Below are 23,830 nucleotides of genomic sequence, written 5' to 3'. Positions count from 1 at the left end.
CAATAAATCAGGGTTAAATCTACGGAGAATCACGTGATTTAGGCAAAATGTTCCAACAATGTTTCGATGAAGTATTGCATTTGCTGCGGGGGGGGGGGTTCATTACGCAATGGAGCAGCGGTTTGAAAAAAGAGCAAATGGATACCCATTTTTTAATGGGTAAATTGAGGATCATGTTCCCAGCCAAGGAAACAGAATGGAGGGATTTGTAAGCATATTATATTCTTTCTCTCCATGTGGTTAGTATAGTAAAGGCCTTTAAAATTACGTTAATTAACACAAGCAATTTAGCAGGCATACGATAAAAACATGAGTCATGCGCTCAGTACTTCAAAATGCAAACAAATTAAGGAGTAGAAATCAATATTTCAAAGCGTGGAGTGAGGCTTTGCATTTGCTTCAGCTGGAACACTGGGGATTACTCTATATTCTCTCCCCTGTGTACAGATGTTAATCTTGTTAATCTCACTTCTTTTGAGGGGGACTTGTTGACAGTGCCTTGGACCCACAAGTTAAGTAGGAGACAGTTGGACCACCTTGAGGCTATAAGGACTCTGTTCAGTACTGTTCTCACTGGTCTCCTCTAACTGGAGAGTCATTCCACATCCATTTTTTTTAAATGAAGAAGATAAGAGTTATGATAATGAAGCTGATATGGTTAGCACTCCTGTCAAAGCCCAGGTTGTGTTATAGAATATGGAGGTGATCCGGGCAGTTGACACGATCGCACCTAAATGCCCTCTCCCACTAGGCAGAGCCCAGTCGGCTGCGTGGTACAATACTGACCTGCAGGTAGGATCACAAACTAGAGCACAGGTGGAGGAAAATGTGCTGAATCTGATCAGACATTTTTGAGAGCTCATTATTGAGCCTACTCTGTGGCGGTGAAGGTAGCAAAAAGAGCCTTCTTCTCTGCCAGAACTGGGTCCTCTGAAAGCTGCCCAGCGAAGCTGTTCAGTGTAGTTCATAGCCTTCTTCATGTTGGCCCTAATGTTGACCAGCTAGAACACTCGGCAGCCTGTTGTAAGAATTTTGCACAGCACTTCAAGGACAAAATCACTTGGATTCAACATGAATTGGAATCTGCATTAAATGTAGTACCTTGGGTAGAGGCATTCAGTGCATGTTCTGTTCCTATTTTATTGACTACGTTTCAATTATTGAGACCTGATGACGTGGGCGAGATAGTTGGACAAGTTCCGCCTACCACCTGTTTACTTGACCTTTGCCCAAGTTGGCTGGTCATTCAATCTAAAGAAAAAAAATGGGTCTGGATCCAAGAAATTGTGAATTCTTCTCTGAAGGAAGGACTGGTCCCTCCCCTGTTAAAAAGGCAATGAATAGCCCCCCCTTTGAAAGGACAAACCTGGATCCAGAAGATGTTAGCAATTTTAGGCCAATAGCCAATATCCTCTTCCTGGGCACAATGTTTGAGTGGGTGGTGGCTGGACAACTCCAAGTGCTCTTGGAATAAAGTGAGTATCTGGACCTATTTTACTCCAGCTTTAGGCCTGGTTATGGAATGGAAACTCCCTTGGTTGCCCTCTGGGATGATTTTTGTCAGGAGAAAGTTAGGGAGATTGTGCCCCTAGACCTTTCAGCAGCATTCATTGCCATCAACCACAGAATCCTTCTGGATAAGCTGGCCAGGTTGGGAATCGAAGGCACTGCCCTGCAGTGGTTCTGCTCTTACCTGGTTGACCAATTCCAGATAGTGTTGCTGGGGGAATGTAGCTCTGCACCATGACAAGTATGTAATGGAGTACCACAGGGTTCCATTTTATCCCCCATGCTTTTCAACATTTACATGAATCTATTGGGAGACGTCATCAGGGGGTTTGGGCTGACGTATACACTGTACACTGGTGACACTTATGACACTTCAGCTCTACCTCTCATTTTCATCGATCTCAGGTGGGGCAATAACAATCCTAAACCAGTGTCTGCCTGGGGTGATGGGCTGGATGAGGGCCAACAAACTGAAACTTAATCCAGACAAGACAGAGGTTTTCTTGGTAGGTGGCTCCCATGTCCAGATGTAGGATATCTGCCCTTTCTTGTATAGGGTTGCACTCCCTCTACAGGACAGGGTCCAGAGCTTGGGGGTGATCTGGACCCTGAGCTGTCCCTGGAGCACCAGGTTGGCCCGGTGGCCAGGAGTACCTTCTATCAGTTCCAATTAATTCATCAGCTTTGACCAAATATGGACAGGCAGGACCTAGCAACAGTAATCCATGTCCTGGTAACCTCTTGGTTGGACTACTGTAATGCACTTTACATTGGGCTGCCCTTGAAAATGGTCTGGAAGTTACAGTTGGTGCAAAATAGAGCAGCTAGGCTGCTGACAGGGACTGTTAATACCATACATATTATACCAGTCCTCTATGAATTACACTGGTTGTCCATTGAAGTCCAAGTCCGCTTCAAGGTACTCATTTTGACATATAAAGCTCTTTTGAGAAAATCAAGAATGTGTCCTCTTATGCATGTTGGGCCAATGACATGTTGAGATAGCCCAATGGTTTTCATGGCAACCATGAAATCCTGAGCTTCCTCAGATTCAGCAGCCTCAGCATGGAGATTGAGATTCTCCAGAACCACCATTTTAAAGGTCTTCAAAACCAAATCTGAGACCCTGCTATCTCAATACTAAACTGGTTCACTCTTTGTCTTTATTGGATGTCCTACCAACCTTAGACTGTAAAAAACAAACATTTAAACCTGTTAAATGGGGGAGGGCATTATATTTGCATGTGCATCATGATTCTCTCCCATTATTGGCCTAGCAGGTTCCATATCCAACAGTCAGTTTATCCTTGCGCAGCTTAGAATGCAATGTATCCTTCCACATATAGTTCCACTTGGGAAGCCCTTTAAACTGCTGCTGCTGTGAGAGTGCTTTTCCTGAATCCTTCCACCTACCATTGCTGGATTTTATTTTTTTCTGAGCAGGAGAGGGAAACTGCTCAGTGCTCCATGTGCACGAAGTAAATTCACTGTGGTTTATCCCTCTTTTGACCAAGATCAGTCCATGAACTTGGGCTAGGAAAGGGGGGTATATTCAGTTGATTCTGTGCCTCATTTTAAGGCAGGAGAAGAAGAAAATAGCAAACACTCCATTTTCTCAGATAGCGTGAAACACTTTGGTAAGGAAAACAGAAGGTAATGTTTTCAGAAAGTAATGTGTAGAGTTGAAGGAACTAATTTCCTGCCTTCCAGTCTAGGAGGGATAAAGGGGTAAAGGGAACATTTATGTCAGCTGGCTTTAACCAGTACAATAAGTTCTTGAAGTTGTTTTAACCGTTTAAGGGCTCATTCCTGTCAAGAAAAATAGCCTATGCTGGGCAGGGCATGTTGGGAGCTTTAGGAACTTCTTTTCTACCTAAGCATACATAGGATTGTACCTTAAATGGTTTACATTCTATATATTGAAATGTTATGTTGTATTTTATTATCTTGGATCTGGGGTTTGTGATTTTGTGAATTGTTGTGAACTCCCAGAGAACAAGGTACCAGTGTCAGTGTTCTAGGCTATGCTTGTGCTCAGAAGCAGCCTGTCCTTACTTCTGAGCAAGTATTTGCTATTTTTCAATTGGCTCTAGTTGGTAGAACATAGGGCTGTGGGTCAAAAGAAAGTAGATCCCTCAAGCTTAAAGTGTGACCACTATAGAAGGCTAGCAATTTCAAAACAGTCTGGTTTAGATGTTAAGAATGGAAATTAAGACCTCAGAGAAGAGTGAGATGACTGATGTGTCTAGATTCAACTGCTCTACTGGACTACTCCAGTGCTCAACTGGACTACTCCAGAACAACCTAGAAAGAGAGGGATCCAACAGATAGAATTGCTGCTAGCCTTTCAGACTAGAAAATGTTATGTCAAAAATTAACCCATAGTGATTACCCCCAACGTTTGAAAAAGGGCTGTGATAAAACGGATCTTGCTATGGCAGATGGGGGATAACGTTGTTCAACCAAAGTTCATGCTTCAGTGGGCAACCCCCCCCCCACCTCCAACAACAGCGTTCTCTGTTAATTCTTTGGGGGCTGCATGCTAGTGGTGCAATAAAGTGGATAGAATTGCTCTTTCTGTCGCTACGTACCACACCCTTTAGCATTTCTTTCTCACTTCTTTTACTCTTCTAGAAGAAAGTATGAACTGCAAGGGCAAGAACAGTTAATTCATGTTGGAAGTCTGAACTGATCAGTGGTAGAGGAGGTTGTAAAATATGTATATGGGGGAGATTAAGAATGCATATGACAATTAAATTAGTTGCAAACTGGCATACATCTTAAAACATTTGGGAAACACTGATCCAAGCTCTCTTCAGCAAGTGTCTTATATGTAAACTGCAGGAATTAAAATGGAGGAAGCACCAGATGCTAATCCAGAAGCAGCAGAGGCAGCTGCTGCTCCAGAGCCTGCTGCTCCCCAGGACACTACTCTGGACCCTGCTGCTCCTGAAGATTCAGCTCCTGAACCTGCCCCAAAACAGGATGCTGATCCTGATCCTGCAGCTCCAAAGGATGTTGAGCCTCCCCCTGCCCCTGAGGCAGGCCCTCCAGCAGATACTAAACAGGGCCCTGTTGTGCCAGAGAATCTGGAGCCGGAGCCTGATCCTGGTCTTCCCGAGGATGAACCTGCTAGAGAAACATCGGATCGTATTCGACTTAAGGGTCTTGCTCGTACAGCTGTAGAAACAGGCCGCAGAATGTCTAAATTCCGCCGGAGCACTAGTGGAGTTCAGTCAATGCAGGAAACCCTGAAAGAAAGACAGGTTTGTAAAGAAGGGGCTTTTAGGGGTTAACCCCTGAATTCAGGCAAGCTAACATGGGAGCACAATCAGTTTGATGTGTCTGATTCGGTTAATTTCTAGTTTGGAACCAGAGTATAATTTAGAAGCTAATTCTCAGCTGGCCTGCACTGAAGCACCAATGTGACCAGTGCTCCTGGTGGTGATGAACTGTTAATGTATACAATTTTCGCTTAATCTAGAATGGGCAATATGTTCCGGGCATAATGAAATTGTGCAAATTATGCATTCCTGAACTGTAAATTTCAAACCAGCTATATATGCTACAGTTTACCAGATACCAAAAGATCAGGGGTGGAAGTTTACGATGCATGATCATGCCTGGCCTGAATGTTACAATTTGTACAAGCTTAACTGAATGCATCCTTCATGTGGACTATGGAATGGATAACCCAGTTTTAAGGTGCAGAACAGGGAAAATGCTGCAATGCAAGCAGAGGTACCTGGCACATTACACTTCCTGTGAGAAGCTCATTATATTCCCTAAACACACTTGCAGGTTCTGCACTGGTTCCCAGCCTACACTTGATTCTGTCAAACTGCTTCAGTGTAACTGTTTTTAGGACTAACCTTAAAGCAATGACCAGAAGTACAATTTCTGTTTCTCTGTGAAGGGCCTTTTATATTGCAGTTGGGTTTCATATCTCAAACTGGGAGATCACAATGCTATGCCCTAAAGTTAAAGGCTGAGAGGTCTTTAAGATATATTTAAGATATTTGTATGCTGTCCTTTGCGAGAGCCTCAGGACGGCTTACACAAATAAAATTCAATACATAACAGTATAACATAAATAAATTAACAACCCACTCTGGCTGCAATTAAAATATGGTAATAAAATTCAATATCAAAACTTGTTAAAATATTGATTAAATAAAAAGATCTCAACCTGGTGCCAAAAAATATATAATGACTGCACCAGACTGACCTCTCTGAGGAGCACATTCCATAGATGGGGTGCCACCACAGAGAAGGCCCTCCTCCGGGTACTCTGCCTCCTAATATCTTTCACAGAGGGTTCCAGGAGGAGGGCTTCTGCTGCCGATCTCAGGGGGCAGGAGGGCAAATAGGGAAGAAGGTGTTCCTTTAGGTATCCTGGTCCCAAGCCGTTTAGGGCTTTATAGGTAATAACCAGCACCTTGAATTGAGCCCGGACTTCGATGGGAAGCCAATGGAGCTGATAGACGACTGGGGTTATATGAGAATAACGCCCAGTCCCCAACAGCATCCTGGCAACTCTGTTTTGAACCATCTGAAGTATTCAGACTGTCTTCAAGGGCAACCCCACGTAAAGCGGTTATAGAAATCCAACTGGGAAGTAACCAATGCGTGTGTTACTGCTGCTAGTCAATCTTCCTCCAGGTAGGGACGCAGTAGATGGATTAGCCAAAGCTGAAGGAAAGTGCTTCTCGCCACCGCTGTCACTTGAGCTTCCAAGGACAGCTCTGGGTCAAGGAGCACTCCCAAGCTGCGGACCGTGTCCTTTAGAGAGAGTGCAACCCCATCCAGAGCAAGGCCCAGGTCGCCTACCCAGGAGCCCGAATCGCCCATCAACAGAAGCTCTGTCTCATCTGGATTGAGTTTCAGTTTATTGGCCCTTATCCAGCCCATTACCTCAGCCAGGCACCGGTTCAGTACAGCCACTGCCTCACCTGGGTTAGTTGAAAAAGAGGTAGAGCTGGGTGTCATCAGCATACTGATGACTTCGCAGCCCAAACCTCCTGATGACCTCTCCCAGTGGTTTCATGTAGATATTAAATAGCAAAGGGGACAAAATGGAACCCTGCAGTACTCCATGGCAAAGTTGCCATGACGCAGAGCCAAAGTTCCCCAGCACCACCTTCTGGAATCAGCTGTCAAGGTCGGAGCAGAACCACTGCCAAGCAGTGCCTCCTACTCCCAGTCCCGCCAGCCTATCAAGGAGGATACCATGGTTGATGGTATCGAAAGCCACTGAGAGGTCCAGGAGAACCAACAGGGACACACTCTTGTCTCTCTCCCTGCACAGGTCATCAGACAGGGCAACCAAGGCAGATTCAGTTCCATACCCGGGTCTGAAGCCAGACTGAAATGGGTCCATTTAATCAGTTTCATCCAAGAGTGCTTGGAGTTGTCACGCCAGCACCCGTTCCAACACCTTGCCCAAGGGATGTTGGCCACTGGTCTATAATTGGCAGCCATCCCTGGATTCAGAGACGCCTTCTTTAGGACAGGCCTGATTACCACCACCTTTAAAGGAGCGGGCACCCGGACAACCCTCAGAGAGGCATTAATAACCTCCAGCATCCAGGAACCAATCCCGTATTTGGCTTTGGTCAGCAGCCACGAAGGGCAAGGGTCGTGTAAGCAGGGGTTGGACGTACTTGTCCAAGCACCTTGTCCACATCATTGGGCCGCATTAACTGAAATTCGTCTATTAACACCTGACCAGACAGAGTCATTGGTGTCTCCCCTAAAGGATCTGAATCAATTGTGGAGTCCAGCTTGTGACGAATCTGAGCGATTTTCTCCTTGAGGAGCTGGGCAAAGTTGTCAGAGCAGGCCATCGCTGGTGGTACAGGATCTTTCTTAGGGCCGGGGTATATCAGCCCATGTAGCACTCGAAAAAGCTTCGCTGGACGGCACTGTGAGGAGGCAATGGAAGTGGAGAAGAATTTCTTCTTTGCCACCCTCACCACCACAGCATAGGCTCAATGATGAGCACATAAGCATGTTCAGTCAGATTCATTCCGTGATTATCTCCACCTACGCTCTAGACATCTCCCAACCCGCTTCATCGCCTGTAATTCAGATCTATACCATGGGGATGGATGGGCTCTGCTTGGCAGGAGAGGACGCTTAGGGGTGATCGTGTCAATTGCTCTGGCCATTTTCCCATTCCACAGTTCAACCAGAGCATCAACAGGAGCGCCAGAGCATCAACCAGAAAATCCCCCCAGAACCTTCAGGGATCCATCCGGATCCATCTGGCTCCAAGGGCGGATCATCACAACAGGATCCGCACCCTTACAGAGGGAAAGGCCAGCTCCAAGCTCAAACCTCATGAGGAAGTGATCTGACCATGACAAGGGAGTCAGACACAAATTCCTCACCCTCAAATCACCCTTTTCCTACCCTGTTGAGAAAACCAGGTCCAGCATGTGACCACGTTCATGGGTTGGGCCTATGACATATTGAGACAGCCCCATGGCCGTCATGGAGGCCATGAAGTCCTGAGCCTCCCTGATCAGAAAAGTCTCGGCATGGAGATTGAAGTCCCCCAGGACCAACATCCTGGGGGTCTTCAATACCAGGTCCGAGAAGATCTCCGTCATCTCAGTCAGGGAGTCTGATGGGCAGAAGGGTTCATGGTACACCAGCAGAATCCCCAGTCTGTCTTGATCGCCCAGCACCAGGTATAAGCACTCTAGACCTGGTCTCGAGAGAACAGGAAGCCCTGTGAGGGAAATAGAATTTTGGTAAATTAAAGCGACCCCCCCTCCCCTCCCTTCTGGACATGACTGGTGCTGAACTAGATACCCGAGCGGACACAGCTGAGAGAGGGCTACATCCCCCCCTCTCCTGCTCAGGTCTTTGTAATGCAAGCCAGGTTGGTCCCCTCATCCACAATTAAGTCGTGGATGAGGGATGTTTTATTATGGACGACGTGGCATTGAGCAGCAGCACCGTCAGGCCCGAGGGGTGGTTGATAAGCTTACCCGGAACCTTCCGGTTGAAGGAATAACCAGAAGGAGAAACAGGTGTCAACCATCTGTCCCTCCTCCTTCTATGCCGACATGTTAATCCCCCAACGCCATTTCTCCCTCTACCCAAAACCACCCCAATGGCAACCCCATAAAGGCAGCAGCCAGATGTGGAGTTACTAAAATCCAATAAAATACAATTTAAAACCCTCCAACCCACCCACTACCAAACACACACACACACACACACAGACAAAGTTCCTGGCCCGGCCCAGCCCAGCCCAGCCCAGCCCCACACGGCTCCGAACGGCCCCAAACAGCGCCGCTGCTCTTCGGCTGAGGCCAGCGAGTTAAGCCCGCGGCCCCTCCCTGCGCCCGGCCCCCCAATCCGGCGCAGCTGCCACCCACGCCGGTGGGGGAGGGGGCAAGGGCGGGGCCCGCGGAGAACTCGCCGGCACAGGTGGAGGAGCCGCAGGCCAGCAGCGTCCCCGGTCCCACGGTGGCCGCCGTCTGTCTTCACCCTTGGCGATCATTATTACATTTTATTGATACCATTTTCTCAGTGGTGTTTTTCCACCCTCCATTTAATATGTCAGAGTGCTGTTCCCTTTAAGGAGAAGAATATCTCTACCCTGGGGCATAGTCTTTTTTGAGAAAAAAATCAATTCACATTTATGCATTCTATATCTCAGCAGTGCTGTTAGTTTTATTTTGGCTTTCTTCTGAAAGTGCTATAGTTCATTTTTTATGCTGTTTAATATTATTTTATGGTGGGATTTTATTTTGTGAGTCACCCAGAGAGCTTCAGCAATTGAGTAATGTAGAAATGAAATGAGATTTAAAAAAATAAAATAATGTGATGGAAACCGGAGCTACCAGGAAGTTCTCTGTTGTTGCCCAGTCTAGTGATTCGACCCCTCCAGATACATCAGAAACCTCCCCTAGACCAAGCATCATTCCTACTATCTCCCCCTTTTCAGTGGCCTAGAAATGGCAATTGAAATTTCTAATGTTTTTGAACAGGGTTAGGGATAGAATATTGAATGGACCATGCTTTTCTTAAAACTGCGTGTTAACCTGTGTCTGAACCTATTTCAGATTGAGTCATGAAGAACTTGCCCATTTCCTAACCCTAACCCTAGCCACAACTAGTTTGGGACTCTTGATGATAAACTGGTTCTTTATTTCAATGTGAATTTTTTTAAATTGTTTCAGAGAGAGTCAGTAACTGAAGGACTCTTATATATGCAATTTTTAAAAATGTAGCATTAATTTCACAACAGGTTTTTAAAAAGTACGTATTTATTAATTTAGCCCCCTTCATGGATCACTGCCTTGTTGTGGCGAAGGGGCTTGTGTAGCTCAATGAAGCTATGAGCTATGCTGTGCAGGGCCACCCAAGACGGACAGGTCATAGCAGAGAGCTCTCACAAAATGTGATCCACTGGAGAAGGAAATGGCAACCCACTCCAGTATCTTTGCCATGAAAACCCCATGGACAGTACCAAAAGGCAAAAAGGTGATGCCGGAAGATGAGCCCCTCAGGTCAGAAGGTGTCCACTATGCTACTGGGGAAGAGCAGAGGGTTAGTACTAGTAGCGCCAGAAAGAATGAAGCGACTGGGTCAAAGCCGAAAAGACACTCAGTTGCAGATGTAATCTGGTGGTGAAAGGAGAGTAGTACAGGCAGGATTTCGAAGAGGGAGAGGAACTAGAGATCAAATTACCAACATATGCTGGATCATGGAGAAAGCTAGGGAGTTTCAGAAAAACATCTGCTTCATTGACTATGCTAAAGCCTTTGATTGTGTGGATCACAACAAATTGTGGCAAGTTCGTAAAGAGATGGGAGTACCTGACCATCTTATTTGTCTCTTGAGAAATCTATATGTGGGTCAAGAAGCAACAGTGAGAACTGGACACGGAACCACTGATTGGTTCAAAATTGAGAAAGGAGTTTGGCAAGGCTGTATACTGTTGCCCAGCCTATTTAACTTATATGCAGAGCACATCATGAGAAAGGGGTGCTAGATGAATCACCAGTTGAGTTAAGATTGCTGGGAGAAATATCAACAACCTCAGATATGCAGATGATACCACTCTCATGGCAGAAAGTGAAGAGGAACTAAAGAGCCTCTTGATGTGGGTGAAGGAAGAGAGCGCAAAAGTAGGCTTGAAACTCAACATTAAGAAAACTAAGATCATGGCATCCGGTCCTCTCACTTCCTGGCAAATAGATGGGGAAGAAATGGAGATAGTGACAGATTTTATTTTCCTGGGCTCCAAGATCACCGCAGATGATTCACTCTTTCAAACACATTTTTCTACCATTAGGCTCGGTTTAGAGAAGCAAGGGAAGGCCGAAAAATGAAAATTAATGCTGCATACAAATATATATTTGAAATTCTATCAGACAAACTTGGAATAGACATTGTATCTGTGGAAGAACTAATTTTAGATGGCCCAACGGTGAGTCTGCTATATAGATAATGTTTTGCAATTCATCATTAGTAAAAGCCATGCTCATTAGCTCTCTACTGCTGACACATTAATCTGTTAAACTACTACAAATCATGACCAAGTTTTCTTAATCAAACACAGCATGGCCAATGTACAAAATCAATACTGCTTTAGAGGGCACACCCTTATTCTGAATGAGTTTTCCTTTGGGTCACAAGGGATATGGCTCAGAATATTGTGGGACAGGTCATGTGTCTAGATTTTTGTTCAACAAGAGTAACATAGACTGATGTAAAGTGCATTGTAAACTCTGAGAAGTTACTACATGAGAGAAGGTACTTCAGTGCCCTCCTCAGTGCCATATCTTGTGACTAAGCTTTGACAATGCTCCAAAGATACTTGAAGAGAGACCTGTTGTTCTGGCAGAGGAGCAACAGCAGATAAAATTCTTCCAGGTGGCTTGCAAAATCAGTGATAGCACTGGAAGTGTTGGATCTCCCAGGGTGGTTTCCTGAGCTTGTTGTTCCCTCCCCTGCCTTTCAAAATCCCGGTGACATTATAAAACTGGCTAACTTCTGAGCTATTTTCCCATTTTCACAATATTGGCATGTAGCAAAATATCAAAGTTACAATGTATGTTTGCTTAATTGTGGAGCTTAGAATGATATAGCCTCAGTCTTGTCCAAATACGTGTTTGGTTATGTGTCCCAGTAGATTCTATTAGGTGCCCAAAGAAGAAACATGTATCAGACAGGAATAAACGCCGACTGGCAATTAAAGGAGAACCAAGGAACCCTTATGCATGGATCTCCTGTCTTTCTTCCCTAAAATTCTTCTGAATTTGAGAGACATGATAAAGAAGAGAAGCATAGTGGGGTGAGAAATGAAGATTTGCCCAAAATATCCATATGAATCCTTTATATCAGCATGCACTGGAAAGGGAAGGGAAGGGTGGATCTGTTATAAATGGAGTACATATATCTGGCCCACACATTTTAGCTTTTGTCCTGGCCACCACTGTCCTGTGATCCCAGGCCGTTTGCTCACAAGGAAAAGCAGTGCTTGGGTAAACATTTTTCCCATCCCTGCTTTAAAGATTAATAGTTTATTGTGGTATAAGCTTGTAGCCTTCCCAGAATCCTGTACTAGGTAGGTGGAGAATGTAGAAACATTCTGTAATAGTCGTCATGTATTCCCTGGTTAAACAAAGATTTTCTTTGGGGGAAAATTGATTTGGCAAATGTTAATCTTCAACTTACCTGTTTTTTTAACAGTTACAGGCATTTGACAGTTTTTTTATGAAAGGTGGAAACAGAACTTTGAAGTTCATATATCAGGAGGGTGAAGCTCCTGGTGTAGGTAAATGATAATTATTTTATCTAATTTGGTAGGTTTAAGTGAAATAAAGTTAATTGTTCTTAATTTGCTATTAATTACGCTGGATAATCTTAATTAACCTCTGTCAATCATGGTATTATAGTATAGGCAAAGTACTTGAGAAAATGGGGCCTTAATACTATAAAATCAGGATACAAACTAATGGTATTGCCTCTAATCCTTTGAACTTGAGAGGAGCTCCTTTCTCTTTGTAAAGTCAGAAGACACATGATCTAATCTAAGTGTAGCACTTGTGAGAGGGAGGAAAGGAGGCTAAAGCAATGTCAGGATGGATTATTTCTTGTTTGCTCCAGTCTCCTCCTCTCCTTGCCCTTTCAGAATACCCACTAAACCTCTTATCTGAGGTCATTCTGGTATGCCTCTGGCTGTGACAGGAGAAGGTAGACCCATGTACAGATCCCCATTTCCAAGTTTGGAGCAATGGCCTTCTAGAAGCTGTCCAGTGGTTGTAGGATTGACTGCTCTGTTTGTGTATTTTTAAAACTAACATTTTTATGAAAAACATCTCTATCCAAAAATTTACATTTATATTTGTTACATTTATATGGAGGCTTTCTTCCATTAAAAAGAATTCTTACACAAAACTAAAATGAAGCAATATATATCTTCTAACAAAACAGTCAACCCCAAGAATAGTACCACCCTATCTATATTCATAACTAATAAAAGTAACTAGTATTCATGAGGCTGCCATTGCGTAGGAGAAATTCTTGCTCCTAAATTCAAATTTCAGAACTATTACAATTAATTATGATTAAGGACTTACCCTTCATGTTACAGTTTAAATAAATGGTTCAGCTGTCGTCAACCTTTTCATATTTGGTTCCTTCCTCATTCTGTGTAGAAGCATCGCCTGCTTTTGCAGGATAGAGAACGTTTATATGCCATCTTAAAGGATACCTGGCCTGTATAAAGTGTCTGTCTTCAGCACAAACTTGCATACCTGTAATGTTGCAGTTACCTGCACATAGCAGGATGGCTTGTCTTCCTTACCAAACACAGGATGCCACTGTAATACCGGCCACTTATGTACCATGATAGCTGCACATATTTTTAAGATAATATTCAAACTTTTAAAACTATCTTTATTTTCAGAGTGTGGTAGAGCAATTCCAGGAGTCCTGAAAGGAACTAAAATGATGAAATTATATGTAGATGAATCTCCAGACAAGTTCAAAGGATTGTGCTTATTTTTCGTACGTGCTAGAAATGACGTGGCTCTGAATGTGAAGACTATGCATGAGGTACTCGTATTATCACTATCATTTTTAGCAAAGTACCCATTAGATAAAGGCAGTAATGAAGAAAGAGCTCGTACATTTTAGGGAATCTTGTTCCTGAGTGAAAGCCTACCTCTCTGTGTACTCTGCAAAGTTTCTCAGTGGAGACCAGTATGTGGGAAAGATTTGCTTCTTTTTTTAAGAAAGAGAATGATTAGATTTATTTTAAAACTCCAACGAGTGTTGCATAACTGATTTTTTGGATTGCTAATAGCTTTCCCAATATTCCTTTTTCAGGACATATACTTTACAGTAATGGATGGAAGTGACGGTCTCCTTCCTGGAATCAGGAATATACTTTCAACTGTTTTTCTGCCAGCTGTCCTTGCCACAAGCAATTGGGGTGCTTTGACTCAAACTAAGCAGGGAGATATTGAAAAACAGAGTTTTACTGAAACTTTGAATAGATATTTGTCATTTTTGGATGGTAAGAAACATGTTAAATTGGTAAAGAATGACCTAGATCTGTTTGAGGTATTAAGTTTTGAAATACTGTGTCCTTTAACAGAGAGCTAATCTAGAGACAGTTCACTACAAAGTCTATAGCAACTGGGAATCTCCTGGCAGTTTTTAATGTGCATCACTCATGCCAAATCAGTGTAGTAATTTTTGAGTTAGATTTTGAACAAACACCTTGTTAAGGTGCACAGTTGCATGTGTATCTTGAACCAGAGTTCCCAGCACCCTGATTCATGTACATTCCAATTACCACCAGGAACCGGTAGCCTGAAATCACAACTTGCAGGTGAGATAGGAACATACATGAGTAGTGGAGCAAACTGTTGAAGCAGCAGGGGAGCAACCCTAAAAGCCCCCTCCCTGTATGCTGAGCTCATATCATTATTCCCCCACCAGGACTAATTAGTGCTGGGAGACAGATGATCTGAATGGGAAGAGGTCAGCATGTAAAGATAACTTTTCCTGTTTGACATATTGCCATTGTAAATCATGCTTTGGAAAACTGACCAAACAGCCTCCCAGAAGTGTGACTGTTCTGGAATAGACAGCATTTAGGGGAAGTTATCCCCATACACCATCTTCCTCATTTATGGTGTAAGGCAGGTGGGAGCAACTTGTGGCCTTCAGATGTTTTTGGTCTGCAGCTTCCATGAAGCCTAACCAGCATAGCCAATGGATGGCATATGCCAAAGCATCCGGAGAACCAGCCATTGTCCAAGGGGTTCCATGGCACAGAGAGACATGGCTGGACAGAGAGATGTCCAGCCATGTGAGAAAGTGCATGTGTCTGAATTCCTGGACGCATCACTTGTCTACAATGTCTGTAACAGCTGTACTGGAAGCCCCACTAACATGCAGTTTTCGGCATGCTCACCCTTCTCTTCCAAAGAGACCCCATCTGAGTTGGGCTCCAGGATTACACTGGTCCTGTCATATTACATCTTCTATCACCAGACTATGTTACTGCTGCAAGCCGTGCTGCCTACATACTGCAACCTAGGAGGTACTTTGAGAAACAACAGCAGCCAAGCTCATGACCAAAGCTTTAGTTAGCTGACCGCAAAGACAATCCAGTTTCACTCTGTCCTATTGTCAGGTCCTGCAGAGCAGTGCAGAGCAGTGCTGCTCCCTTTGTTGGCCTGATAAAGTAGGCAGCCTTATTTATTTAGCAAGTATTTGCAGGATGAGTATTGTACTTTTAAGTGCTTATAGGATTAGGGCCAGTCCAATCATACAGAGTCACAGAAGCCTCTATAAAAAAGACTTTCTAATAATACTTACCTTTGTCACAGCAAAATAAATCTTTGTGGTGACTGCTTTGTGTTCTTGACCTGCATCTGTCTCAAATCCTACTATATCTTTTCTTCTGTCTTGACTCTTACCTGTTTCTAAGTCCACCTTTTCCTTCAATCATGCCACGCTTTTGCTGGTCCCTAACCCTCACTTATTCTGGAGTCAGCATTAATCTCTGGTTCTGCCACACCCTTGCTGGTATCTGACCCTTAACTGCTCCTGACTCTGCCTTTACCTGTGACCCTACACTCTCCAGTTGTTCTATTCTTGCCTGAGTAAGCCTCAGTTTTTTTTACCTGTATTGTCCTTGTGTTCCAGTCAAGGATGCTTGCAGTCCAGAAACTGACACCTATAAAAGCAAACTTTGAGCTGGTGGTTGCTGTTATTTTTAACATACACATAAACCTACCTTTCTTCCTCTTGCAAGGAATTCAAGGCAACTTCCAAGCTTTTCTCCTCCATTTTATCCTCACAAGAACAGCCACCCTGTGCAGTAGGTTAGGCTGTGAGTCCATGACTGGTTCAGAGTCACCTGGTGAATTTCATGGCCAAGTGGGGGCTAGAACCCATATCTCCCAAGTTCCTATTGAACATGCTAACCAATATGCCACTCCAACGTGCTTTATTCTGAGCAGCTGTCTTGCTCTGAGAGGACATTGCTGCCAGGCTGGGCTCCTGTTCTTGTCCCTTTGGAATTTGACTCCTGCCTGCCTTGGGTTACACTACTAGCCTCTGACCCTTCTGCTATGCAGTTGGGTTGCTGCTTTTGCAATTTGATCCTTGCCTGCTCCAAACTATGCTATACACCTTTGGCACCATAAGACTGAGAGCTAGCTTTCGCAGAGAGATAGAAATCTGACCACAGGGGCCTGAACATTAAGAGGGCAAGTTGTCTACAATGGACACTTGAAGGCACTTGCTATAGATAGCAGTTACTTGAAGGTACTTTTTAATTTTAAAGAATTGTTGTCCTATCAAAATAGTACAAATAAAAATATTAAAAAATAAACATTATGAAGGAACTATCTTTTTCCTTCATTTTGTATACTACTCATGATAGATTTATTTTAATCAAACAGTATGAACTGCTATATAATATATTAAATGGTATAAAATTGATTTAAATATTAAAGGATAGTATACATGCAGGACTGGAAATGCTGAAAGCAGTGCACTACTAATATTCCCTAGTAGAAATGTCCCATTTTGGTTTATACCAATGCCAAACACAGTAGCTAACAAATATTTTGATGTGTATGCCATTACAATAGCCCACATTGTACACTGCTAAATACACTACTAATTGGTGCTGGCATTTCTGAGCAAATCTTTCATAGTACAATCCAGAGATTCTGAGCAAATGCAGTAAGACATCACCATAGTTTAAATGCAAAAATGCTAAATTTAGTTGGATTATGCTGCAAAACTACTTCACTCTGTATTGTAAAGGCTATAAACATTATTATTGCATTTTTAAAAAATCAGTTCTATTTCCAGAGCAGCCTTCTTCTAAACAGTTAGCTAGGAAAGTACCCATAAAAGAAAGGCATTGTGCAGCAGAAGCAGAAATGAAAAATGATTTTCCCCAACAGCATATTGGTGTATTTGTTTTGTTTTGCTGTCCAGAAGTAAGAGTTGGTAAAATTAAAATACAGGAACTAAGTTGTTTTTGGGAAGTCCAGTAGATGTCAACAGGGTATACATGAACTACAGTGGGAACTTATCAGAAGTCTAAAGTTCACTGATGGGAAGCTTGAAATGGTGACCTGATTATCCAGAAGGTGACAATGGGGACAGGCTGTTTTTATAGATGAGGAAACTAAGCTAATGGATAAGGTAGGGTAGGGTAGCGAAGAAGAACCCAAGAGCATTCTCTCCACATAGTTAAACCTCTCATACTGTTAGAATTATTAAGCAAGCGGGGGGAAACAATTTCCCTCATCTTCCCAAAGCATGCCCAGGAATCCAGTAGGCTGAAGCCTCTGAGTTTCTTGTGACTTCATTTTTGAAAATAGGCAGCATCATCTTGCAAAATCTGGAAATTGGGGGAGCGGGAAGGATTATGGCTGCCAGCTCTAGTGTATGGTACATACAAGTAATCCTGGAACAGAAGAGGATAAAATCTGATAAATTTATCTTTATCAGACTTTAATTTTAAGATAACTTGCTGTCAACAAGCTAAATGAGCTAATCCTCAAAAGGTTAAGGGGCTAAAACCCTCTGTAATGTGGCACTAACATTCTTTGTCCAAATGAACCATATTAATACAAAAGTTAGTATTAAAAATTTCATCTCACTTAAACTCTTTATTATTTATGAAAGCAGAATAACATCTAGAAAAAAGTAACATGAATATCAAAAGAATGACAATTCTGTAGTTCCACTAGTTGTTTTGTCCTAACAGCCCACAGGCAAAACTTAAGAGGGAAAGGCCCTCTGCCTTCTCCTTTCCTCTTTTCCCCTTTAGCAAAAGTTTTCCCAACCAGACTTGTCTTTTATTGCCTGTCTACTTTCTGAGACTCTCAGGCACCAGTTAGCAAACTACCAGTTGCCCTCTTCTGGCTGTCTCAAGTTTTTGCAAGCTGGTTTTGAGGGAAAGAAGTAGAGCAGGCAAATGGACTAGCACAGTGCTTGGTTCATTGTGTGGCTTGTATTTCACAAACCCACCTCCATTTGTATGAATGGTGTTATTTATCATTAAATGAAATCAATATAGCACATGATAGCCTCCCCTCCCACTATTGCCATCTAACATTGGCCATGCAGGCCAAGTTCCCCCATTAATTATTAGGCAAAAAAGACTGCTATTACACGTGAAGCTAATTGATCAAGAGGAGGGAAGCCTTCTTCTAGGACCCAGCAACTGACTGTACTGTCTTGCTTGCTGGACTGTGGGAGAAGAGCTGTGTTGCAGAGAGAGGGCAGCCAAGAGAAGTGAGGCTAACAGAATGAATCACAGCTGAAGATGAGAGCGAGGAGGGTTCCTGCTTTGGCCTGTACACTAGCTCAGACAATCCTGAACAGTGAACTTTTGGCTTCTACTCTTCTATAATATATATGAGGTGGGTTATTTCAATACAGTTGAAATTTCATTTGATTTTTTTTTTATTTAATATTGCATCTACATGAATCCACCTAGCATAAAAACAGTTGTGGTCCATGTACCATTCTTTTTTCTTTGAGGTGAAATTTTTTATCAATAGGTCTATGAGGAGTAGCTACTGACTACAACACAATCAGGTTATGGGGGAGGGGGGGAAGAGGGCAGCAGAGGACACACTAGTGTATGGGCTGGCTCCTCAAACTTAAATGGTGTAAGGACCAAATGGTACAAACTGAGCATGTTCTTTATTGGTTTTAGGTGCCAGAGTGAGCATTGACGGGACTGTTCAGTTGAAAAAAATAGATTACATTGATTTTTCTAAACTCCAGTCTTTTGAAGAAGTGACAGCAGCAGCTGCCAATCCTGATACAGTCCATCAGTTAGAGGATGTGCTTATGATATGGTATAAACAAATTGAACAAGTAAGTTTCTTATGGTACCATCACTGTGAAAACCAGTTTTTTGGTATATATGGTACAGGGTTGTGTGCAGTGTTACACTTTCATGTGTGGTATAGTTGGACAAAATGCAAACAATTCACATGAAAACATGCTATTTAAAACCAGGGCCCACACCTCTGCTTATGGGCCCCTTTCCTGCCCCTGAAGCCTGCTATTATTGAATCCCCTGCCCCCTGCCAAAGATGCCTGCCTGCAACCACTGCGGAAGTTTTCCAGACTGCCCACCAGCCAACCTGATTGACTGGTCTCCGGATCTGAACCAATCAGATGCTGACTTTGAGGGTACATGGGCACTGAGAGCACGACAGCAGTGTAAAGCCTGCCTTGGTTGGCCTCCCCAGCCCCCACAGTGCAGTATCTGCTTGGCTCAGATTGCTGCTATTCCATATCTAAGTTCTAAAAAGAAATATTTCAGCACGGAGCACCACGGAGCCTGCTGGCTCAGCTCTTTCTCACCGTGGGAGAGTGAGGGGATGGTTGGGACTGGCCGCTGTGGTAGGTTCAGTGGCAGTGATGGGCCCTCAGCAGCTGCCTCCCACGGCAACCCCTGACACCAGGCTTGTTGAAAACAAAAGGCCTTCTAGATATATAGGGTGTTCATTCAACAGTAATGTTGTGGTGTTATTTGTTACACATCACTCTGATAATTTTACTGAAAGGAAGCCTCAAGATACCGTAAATAAAATATAATACTAGGCTGGAACTTGCTTTGTAGCTCCCACAACTACACAACCTGCTCTTTAGCTTAACTATGATCTGCTTCTTTTATTCTTAAAGTTGTTGTAGAGCAAACTTGAAAAAGGGGCTTTCTATAGAACCCCTTTTGCTCTGCGTGTCTATATGGCTTCTTTAGATTGTAGCCTCTATATCTGGCATTTGAAGTGAGTTATATCAGTGACTACAGGAATCAGTAAGAGAGAGGGAGTGACTAAGGACTGGTAAAAACATAAAGCCTAAAGGTTATAATCCAGTGGGAATGCCCATAAGCCTCCTAGTTGGGAAGATCATGAGGCAGTGCTGGAGGAGTACAGAGGTGCTCGTTGCCTCCCTGCTTCTCATGTTTTGCAGTTCAGTTAGAGGGATGATCTAACTGCAACACGTCAGATGGACAGGGAAGGACACTAGGGCACCAACAGGATCTGTCATCTCCTTATGACCCCAATCCCCTTGCCTTTATCTTTTCTCCAAGATAACTTTTTACTCCAGAGACACATCTGGTGCAGTACTTTACGCATTCACTGGGAAGGGGGCAATCCAAGCACTGATCTCCAACTCCAACATCTGAACTTGAAAAACTGCTGTGACCCTCTAGGCACTGTCCAGAGTCCATGTGATGGTTAAATTAGCACCCTTGCATTTAGTCCAGGGAACAGCATTAATTAATGATCAGCTTCTATATTTCTGCTGCAGGAAGTAGAATACTGGTAGAACTAATAAGTGCTACATAAATACTAAATATAAGCAGGTGGTGAACTTCTGTATCCATTTAACTTTCTTTCACTGGTTTGCAGGTTTTGATTGAGAGTGAACAGATGAGGAAAGAAGCCGATGACTCGGGTCCTCTAACTGAACTAGAACACTGGAAGCGCATGTCAGCTAAATTCAATTTTATCATTGAACAGATCAAAGGACCAAATTGCAAGGCTGTTATCAATGTTCTAAATGTTTCACACTCCAAAATTATAAAGGTAATGCTTATTTGTACTTTTAAGACAACAACAGCCTTATTTCAATGATTTAATGGAAATGTCCATGCATGTAAGTGGGGGAAGCAATTAATGACACTGTCCCTATTGGGGCATTTTCTTCACAGGTGAGCTCTACAAACAAGAAGGAAGAATGTGGAGGAGTTCACTCCATCTGGTCCCTTTGCTAATATTATCACCTGTTACATGTGGAGAGCAATTGGCTGCAGAGGAGATCTTCCTCTGTTTCTTCAGTGTTTTAGTTTTCCAGGGTTCTAAAACCTCAACGAGAGCTTTAATGGGCAGAGAGCCAGTGTGGTGTAGTGGTTAAGAGTGCAGGACTGGAACTCAGGAGGTCTGGGTTCTAGTCCCCATTCAGCCATGGAGCTCCCTAGGTGACTTTGAGCCAGTCACAGATGCTCAGATCAACCTACCTCACATGGTTGTTGTTGCAAAGATAAGACTGAAAGGAAGAAGAGAATTTTGTAAACGGCCCTGAGTTCTTTAGAAGGAAAAATGCAGGATACAAATAAAAGAAATAAATGATTCTCTACATATAATCATCTTTCTCACATGTAGAGTTTACATATTTTCACAGCTGTGCCACATATAAAATATCAGTTTCTTAATTTAGTTACACTTCCATTGGTAGTTTAGCACTGTAACTGTAACCATAGATATCATAGATACAAATTGTGACTATCCTCATAAGCATACACTGAAAAGGTAGAAACTCTTCCTTTGTCACTGTTTAATCCCTTTAAAATATATTACAGTGGTTGTATTAGTACACTTCTACAACATAGCAATTATTCCCATTGGCAGAGTAATTTACAAAATGATCTATGTGCTGAGTATTGATTGCAAACTTTGCTTCTATGATGTGGGGACTACTCCACACTAAATTGGCATTCAGGTAGCTATGGTAGATATGATTTGGGATGAGCTATCCTGAGTATATGTTCCCAAATAAATAAATTTTCAGACATGCAGTAACCATGACTAATGGCAAAATAGAGCAGTCACATTTGGTTGGTTTTATTATCCTTGTTTTTGTTTCTTCTTCAGTCATTGCAAAAGAACGGAAAATGATGCCTGTGGGGAAAGTAGCAGAACATTCTTTTTATTCCTACCTTTTTATATGTATGAGTTGCCTTTGTACAAGATCACAGCATTTAAAATATCATCCATAAAGTTTTACTCTTGCTACTGTCTTTTATATAGTCTTTTGATATGCAAATGATCTGGTTGCATTTCCTTTTCCAGCCATCTTAAGATGTACCTCTGATTCTCCTTTTAAAGATGAAAACCTGTAATGGTTCAGTTATAATAAGTTGCTAAAGGTCACTCAGTAAGTCCATGGCAGAACTAAGACCCTTCTAAAGAGTCAGGTTCAAATTTGCTGGATTAATAAAACTTCAAGTGGCATGTAAAATTAATTTATAGATGAAGATGTAGTTATGCAACAAATGTTGGAGAAGGGGGCATTAAGTTTTACATCATATATTTTGACATTGTGGTTTGAATATAATTACATTTTTGTGCTTCAAATTCTGTGTACTCTATTTTTGTTGTTACTAGTATGTTCCACTTTTCCTTTTAACTCTAGCTGTGGCGAGAACTTGATGCCAGAATAACAGATACAGCAAACGAATCAAAAGATAATGTGAGATATTTATACACACTTGAAAAGGTTTGCCAGCCACTCTATAACTATGATTTAGTAAGTACATTTTACAAAAATTATAAAGCTATTTTTTACATTGTAGTAGAAATGTGTATCAAAAGCAGTAGATTATAAAATTAGGCATAATTTAATGAAGTTCTAAGCTCTATTTGAAGCCTGATATATCTGGTTGCTTATGTGTATAATAATTAGAATTAAGAAAACTGTCATATTATGGGCAGGTTCTCTAAATTAAGGAGGGCAATTAACTAACAAGCCACATTGGGCTGTGACACACGAGGATAGCCATCTTCCATATTCAAATCATAAGAGCAGTTTGTTGTGCCATCCAAACCCAGCACATGGTCAACAAACTATCCACAACCAGGTTCAGGGAAACTTTCAATATTCCAGAACACTTACCGGCATATCCAACAGCCCACTGTGGCCTAAATAGCCACACTGGGCTGCAGTGATCACTAGTTATATTCTGGGCCGGTCTAACTCAGTTTTGACAACACTGACTGACAGCTATGCTCCAGGGTTTTAGGCAGATTCATTCTTAGTACTATCTGGAGATACCAGGGGTTGATCCTAGGACCTTTGACATTCAAAGCATGTACTTTTTCACTGAGCTGTAATATGCTTATAACTGAGAATGGAAAATTAAGCTTTCCATTGGTTCAGAACTATAGGTAGCAATATGATGGCAGGGGCTAAAACCAGAAATCTCATGACCTCACTATTGTTCTGTTGCACTGAGCTTTCAGTGGTTAATGCTGTTCCTTGATTTTAGAGGGTTCTCCTGTTTTGTTGTAGGGTATGTATTTGTTTCCATCTTTTAGGAAATTGATGAATTTTACTTATTTTATATTTTATTGTAAACTGCACTGACCACTCATTGAAGGCCTTGGCAATTATAGGCAGCCTATAAATACATGTAAATAAATAAAATAAATAAATCGAGTGGAAGGATTATTCAGATAAAGTAAATGTTTCAAATAAATATGCAAGCAAGCAATTGCTATGACAGTAGGACATTCTTCTTGCTGTTTCATTAAGTGAAGAGGAGGAAGGAGCATGCTTTGCATATAAGAGGATACACACTTGCTCTGGCACTTCTCAATTTACTCCTTTTAGACTTGTTCACAATCCTATTCTTCTATTGTCACCAGCTTGTAATTTAAAATATACTATCCCTCAATATGAATTTTTCTAATCCTACAATATGTTCATCTTAGGTTTCCATGGCCCATGGAATACAAAACCTGATCAATGCTATTCGAATGATTCACAGTGTTTCAAGATATTATAATACTTCTGAGAGAATGACATCGCTGTTTATAAAAGTAAGCACTTACATATGTGATTTTAAGAATGGAAATATTTCAGAATGCGCAATTAAGAGAATTCTGTTAATTTACATCATACACAAAGTAACTTTATAGTAAAGAAAACCTCTATCTCTCCCTCAACATAGAACTTTATTACGATAGTGGAGTCTTATCATTTATAGCACATACTTCCTAGAGGA

General features: G+C 42.3%; 1 protein-coding gene across 2 annotated transcripts in view; it reads left to right on the top strand.

The window, feature by feature from the left end:
- The window catches only part of DNAH8 (dynein axonemal heavy chain 8), a 171,388-nt gene that overhangs the window by 14,056 nt on the left and 133,502 nt on the right, over positions 1–23,830 (top strand). Inside the window, exons 1-7 of one of the 2 annotated variants that reach the window (XM_044443208.1) lie at positions 12,226–12,310; positions 13,445–13,593; positions 13,867–14,056; positions 18,743–18,906; positions 20,457–20,633; positions 22,240–22,353; positions 23,538–23,645. In XM_044443208.1, the coding sequence (XP_044299143.1) occupies positions 12,250–12,310; positions 13,445–13,593; positions 13,867–14,056; positions 18,743–18,906; positions 20,457–20,633; positions 22,240–22,353; positions 23,538–23,645 (963 nt within the window). In that variant the 5' untranslated portion in view covers positions 12,226–12,249. Of the gene's footprint in view, positions 1–12,225; positions 12,311–13,444; positions 13,594–13,866; positions 14,057–18,742; positions 18,907–20,456; positions 20,634–22,239; positions 22,354–23,537; positions 23,646–23,830 lie in introns of those variants that run through there. The other variant, XM_044443121.1, reaches the window with a different exon arrangement.

This window comes from Varanus komodoensis, unplaced genomic scaffold (assembly GCF_004798865.1).
Source record: "Varanus komodoensis strain SLA01 unplaced genomic scaffold, ASM479886v1 scaffold1, whole genome shotgun sequence".
Taxonomy (NCBI): Eukaryota; Metazoa; Chordata; class Lepidosauria; order Squamata; family Varanidae; genus Varanus; species Varanus komodoensis.
Note: the sequence above shows the minus strand (reverse complement) of the source record. Positions and strands in the feature narration are given on the sequence as shown.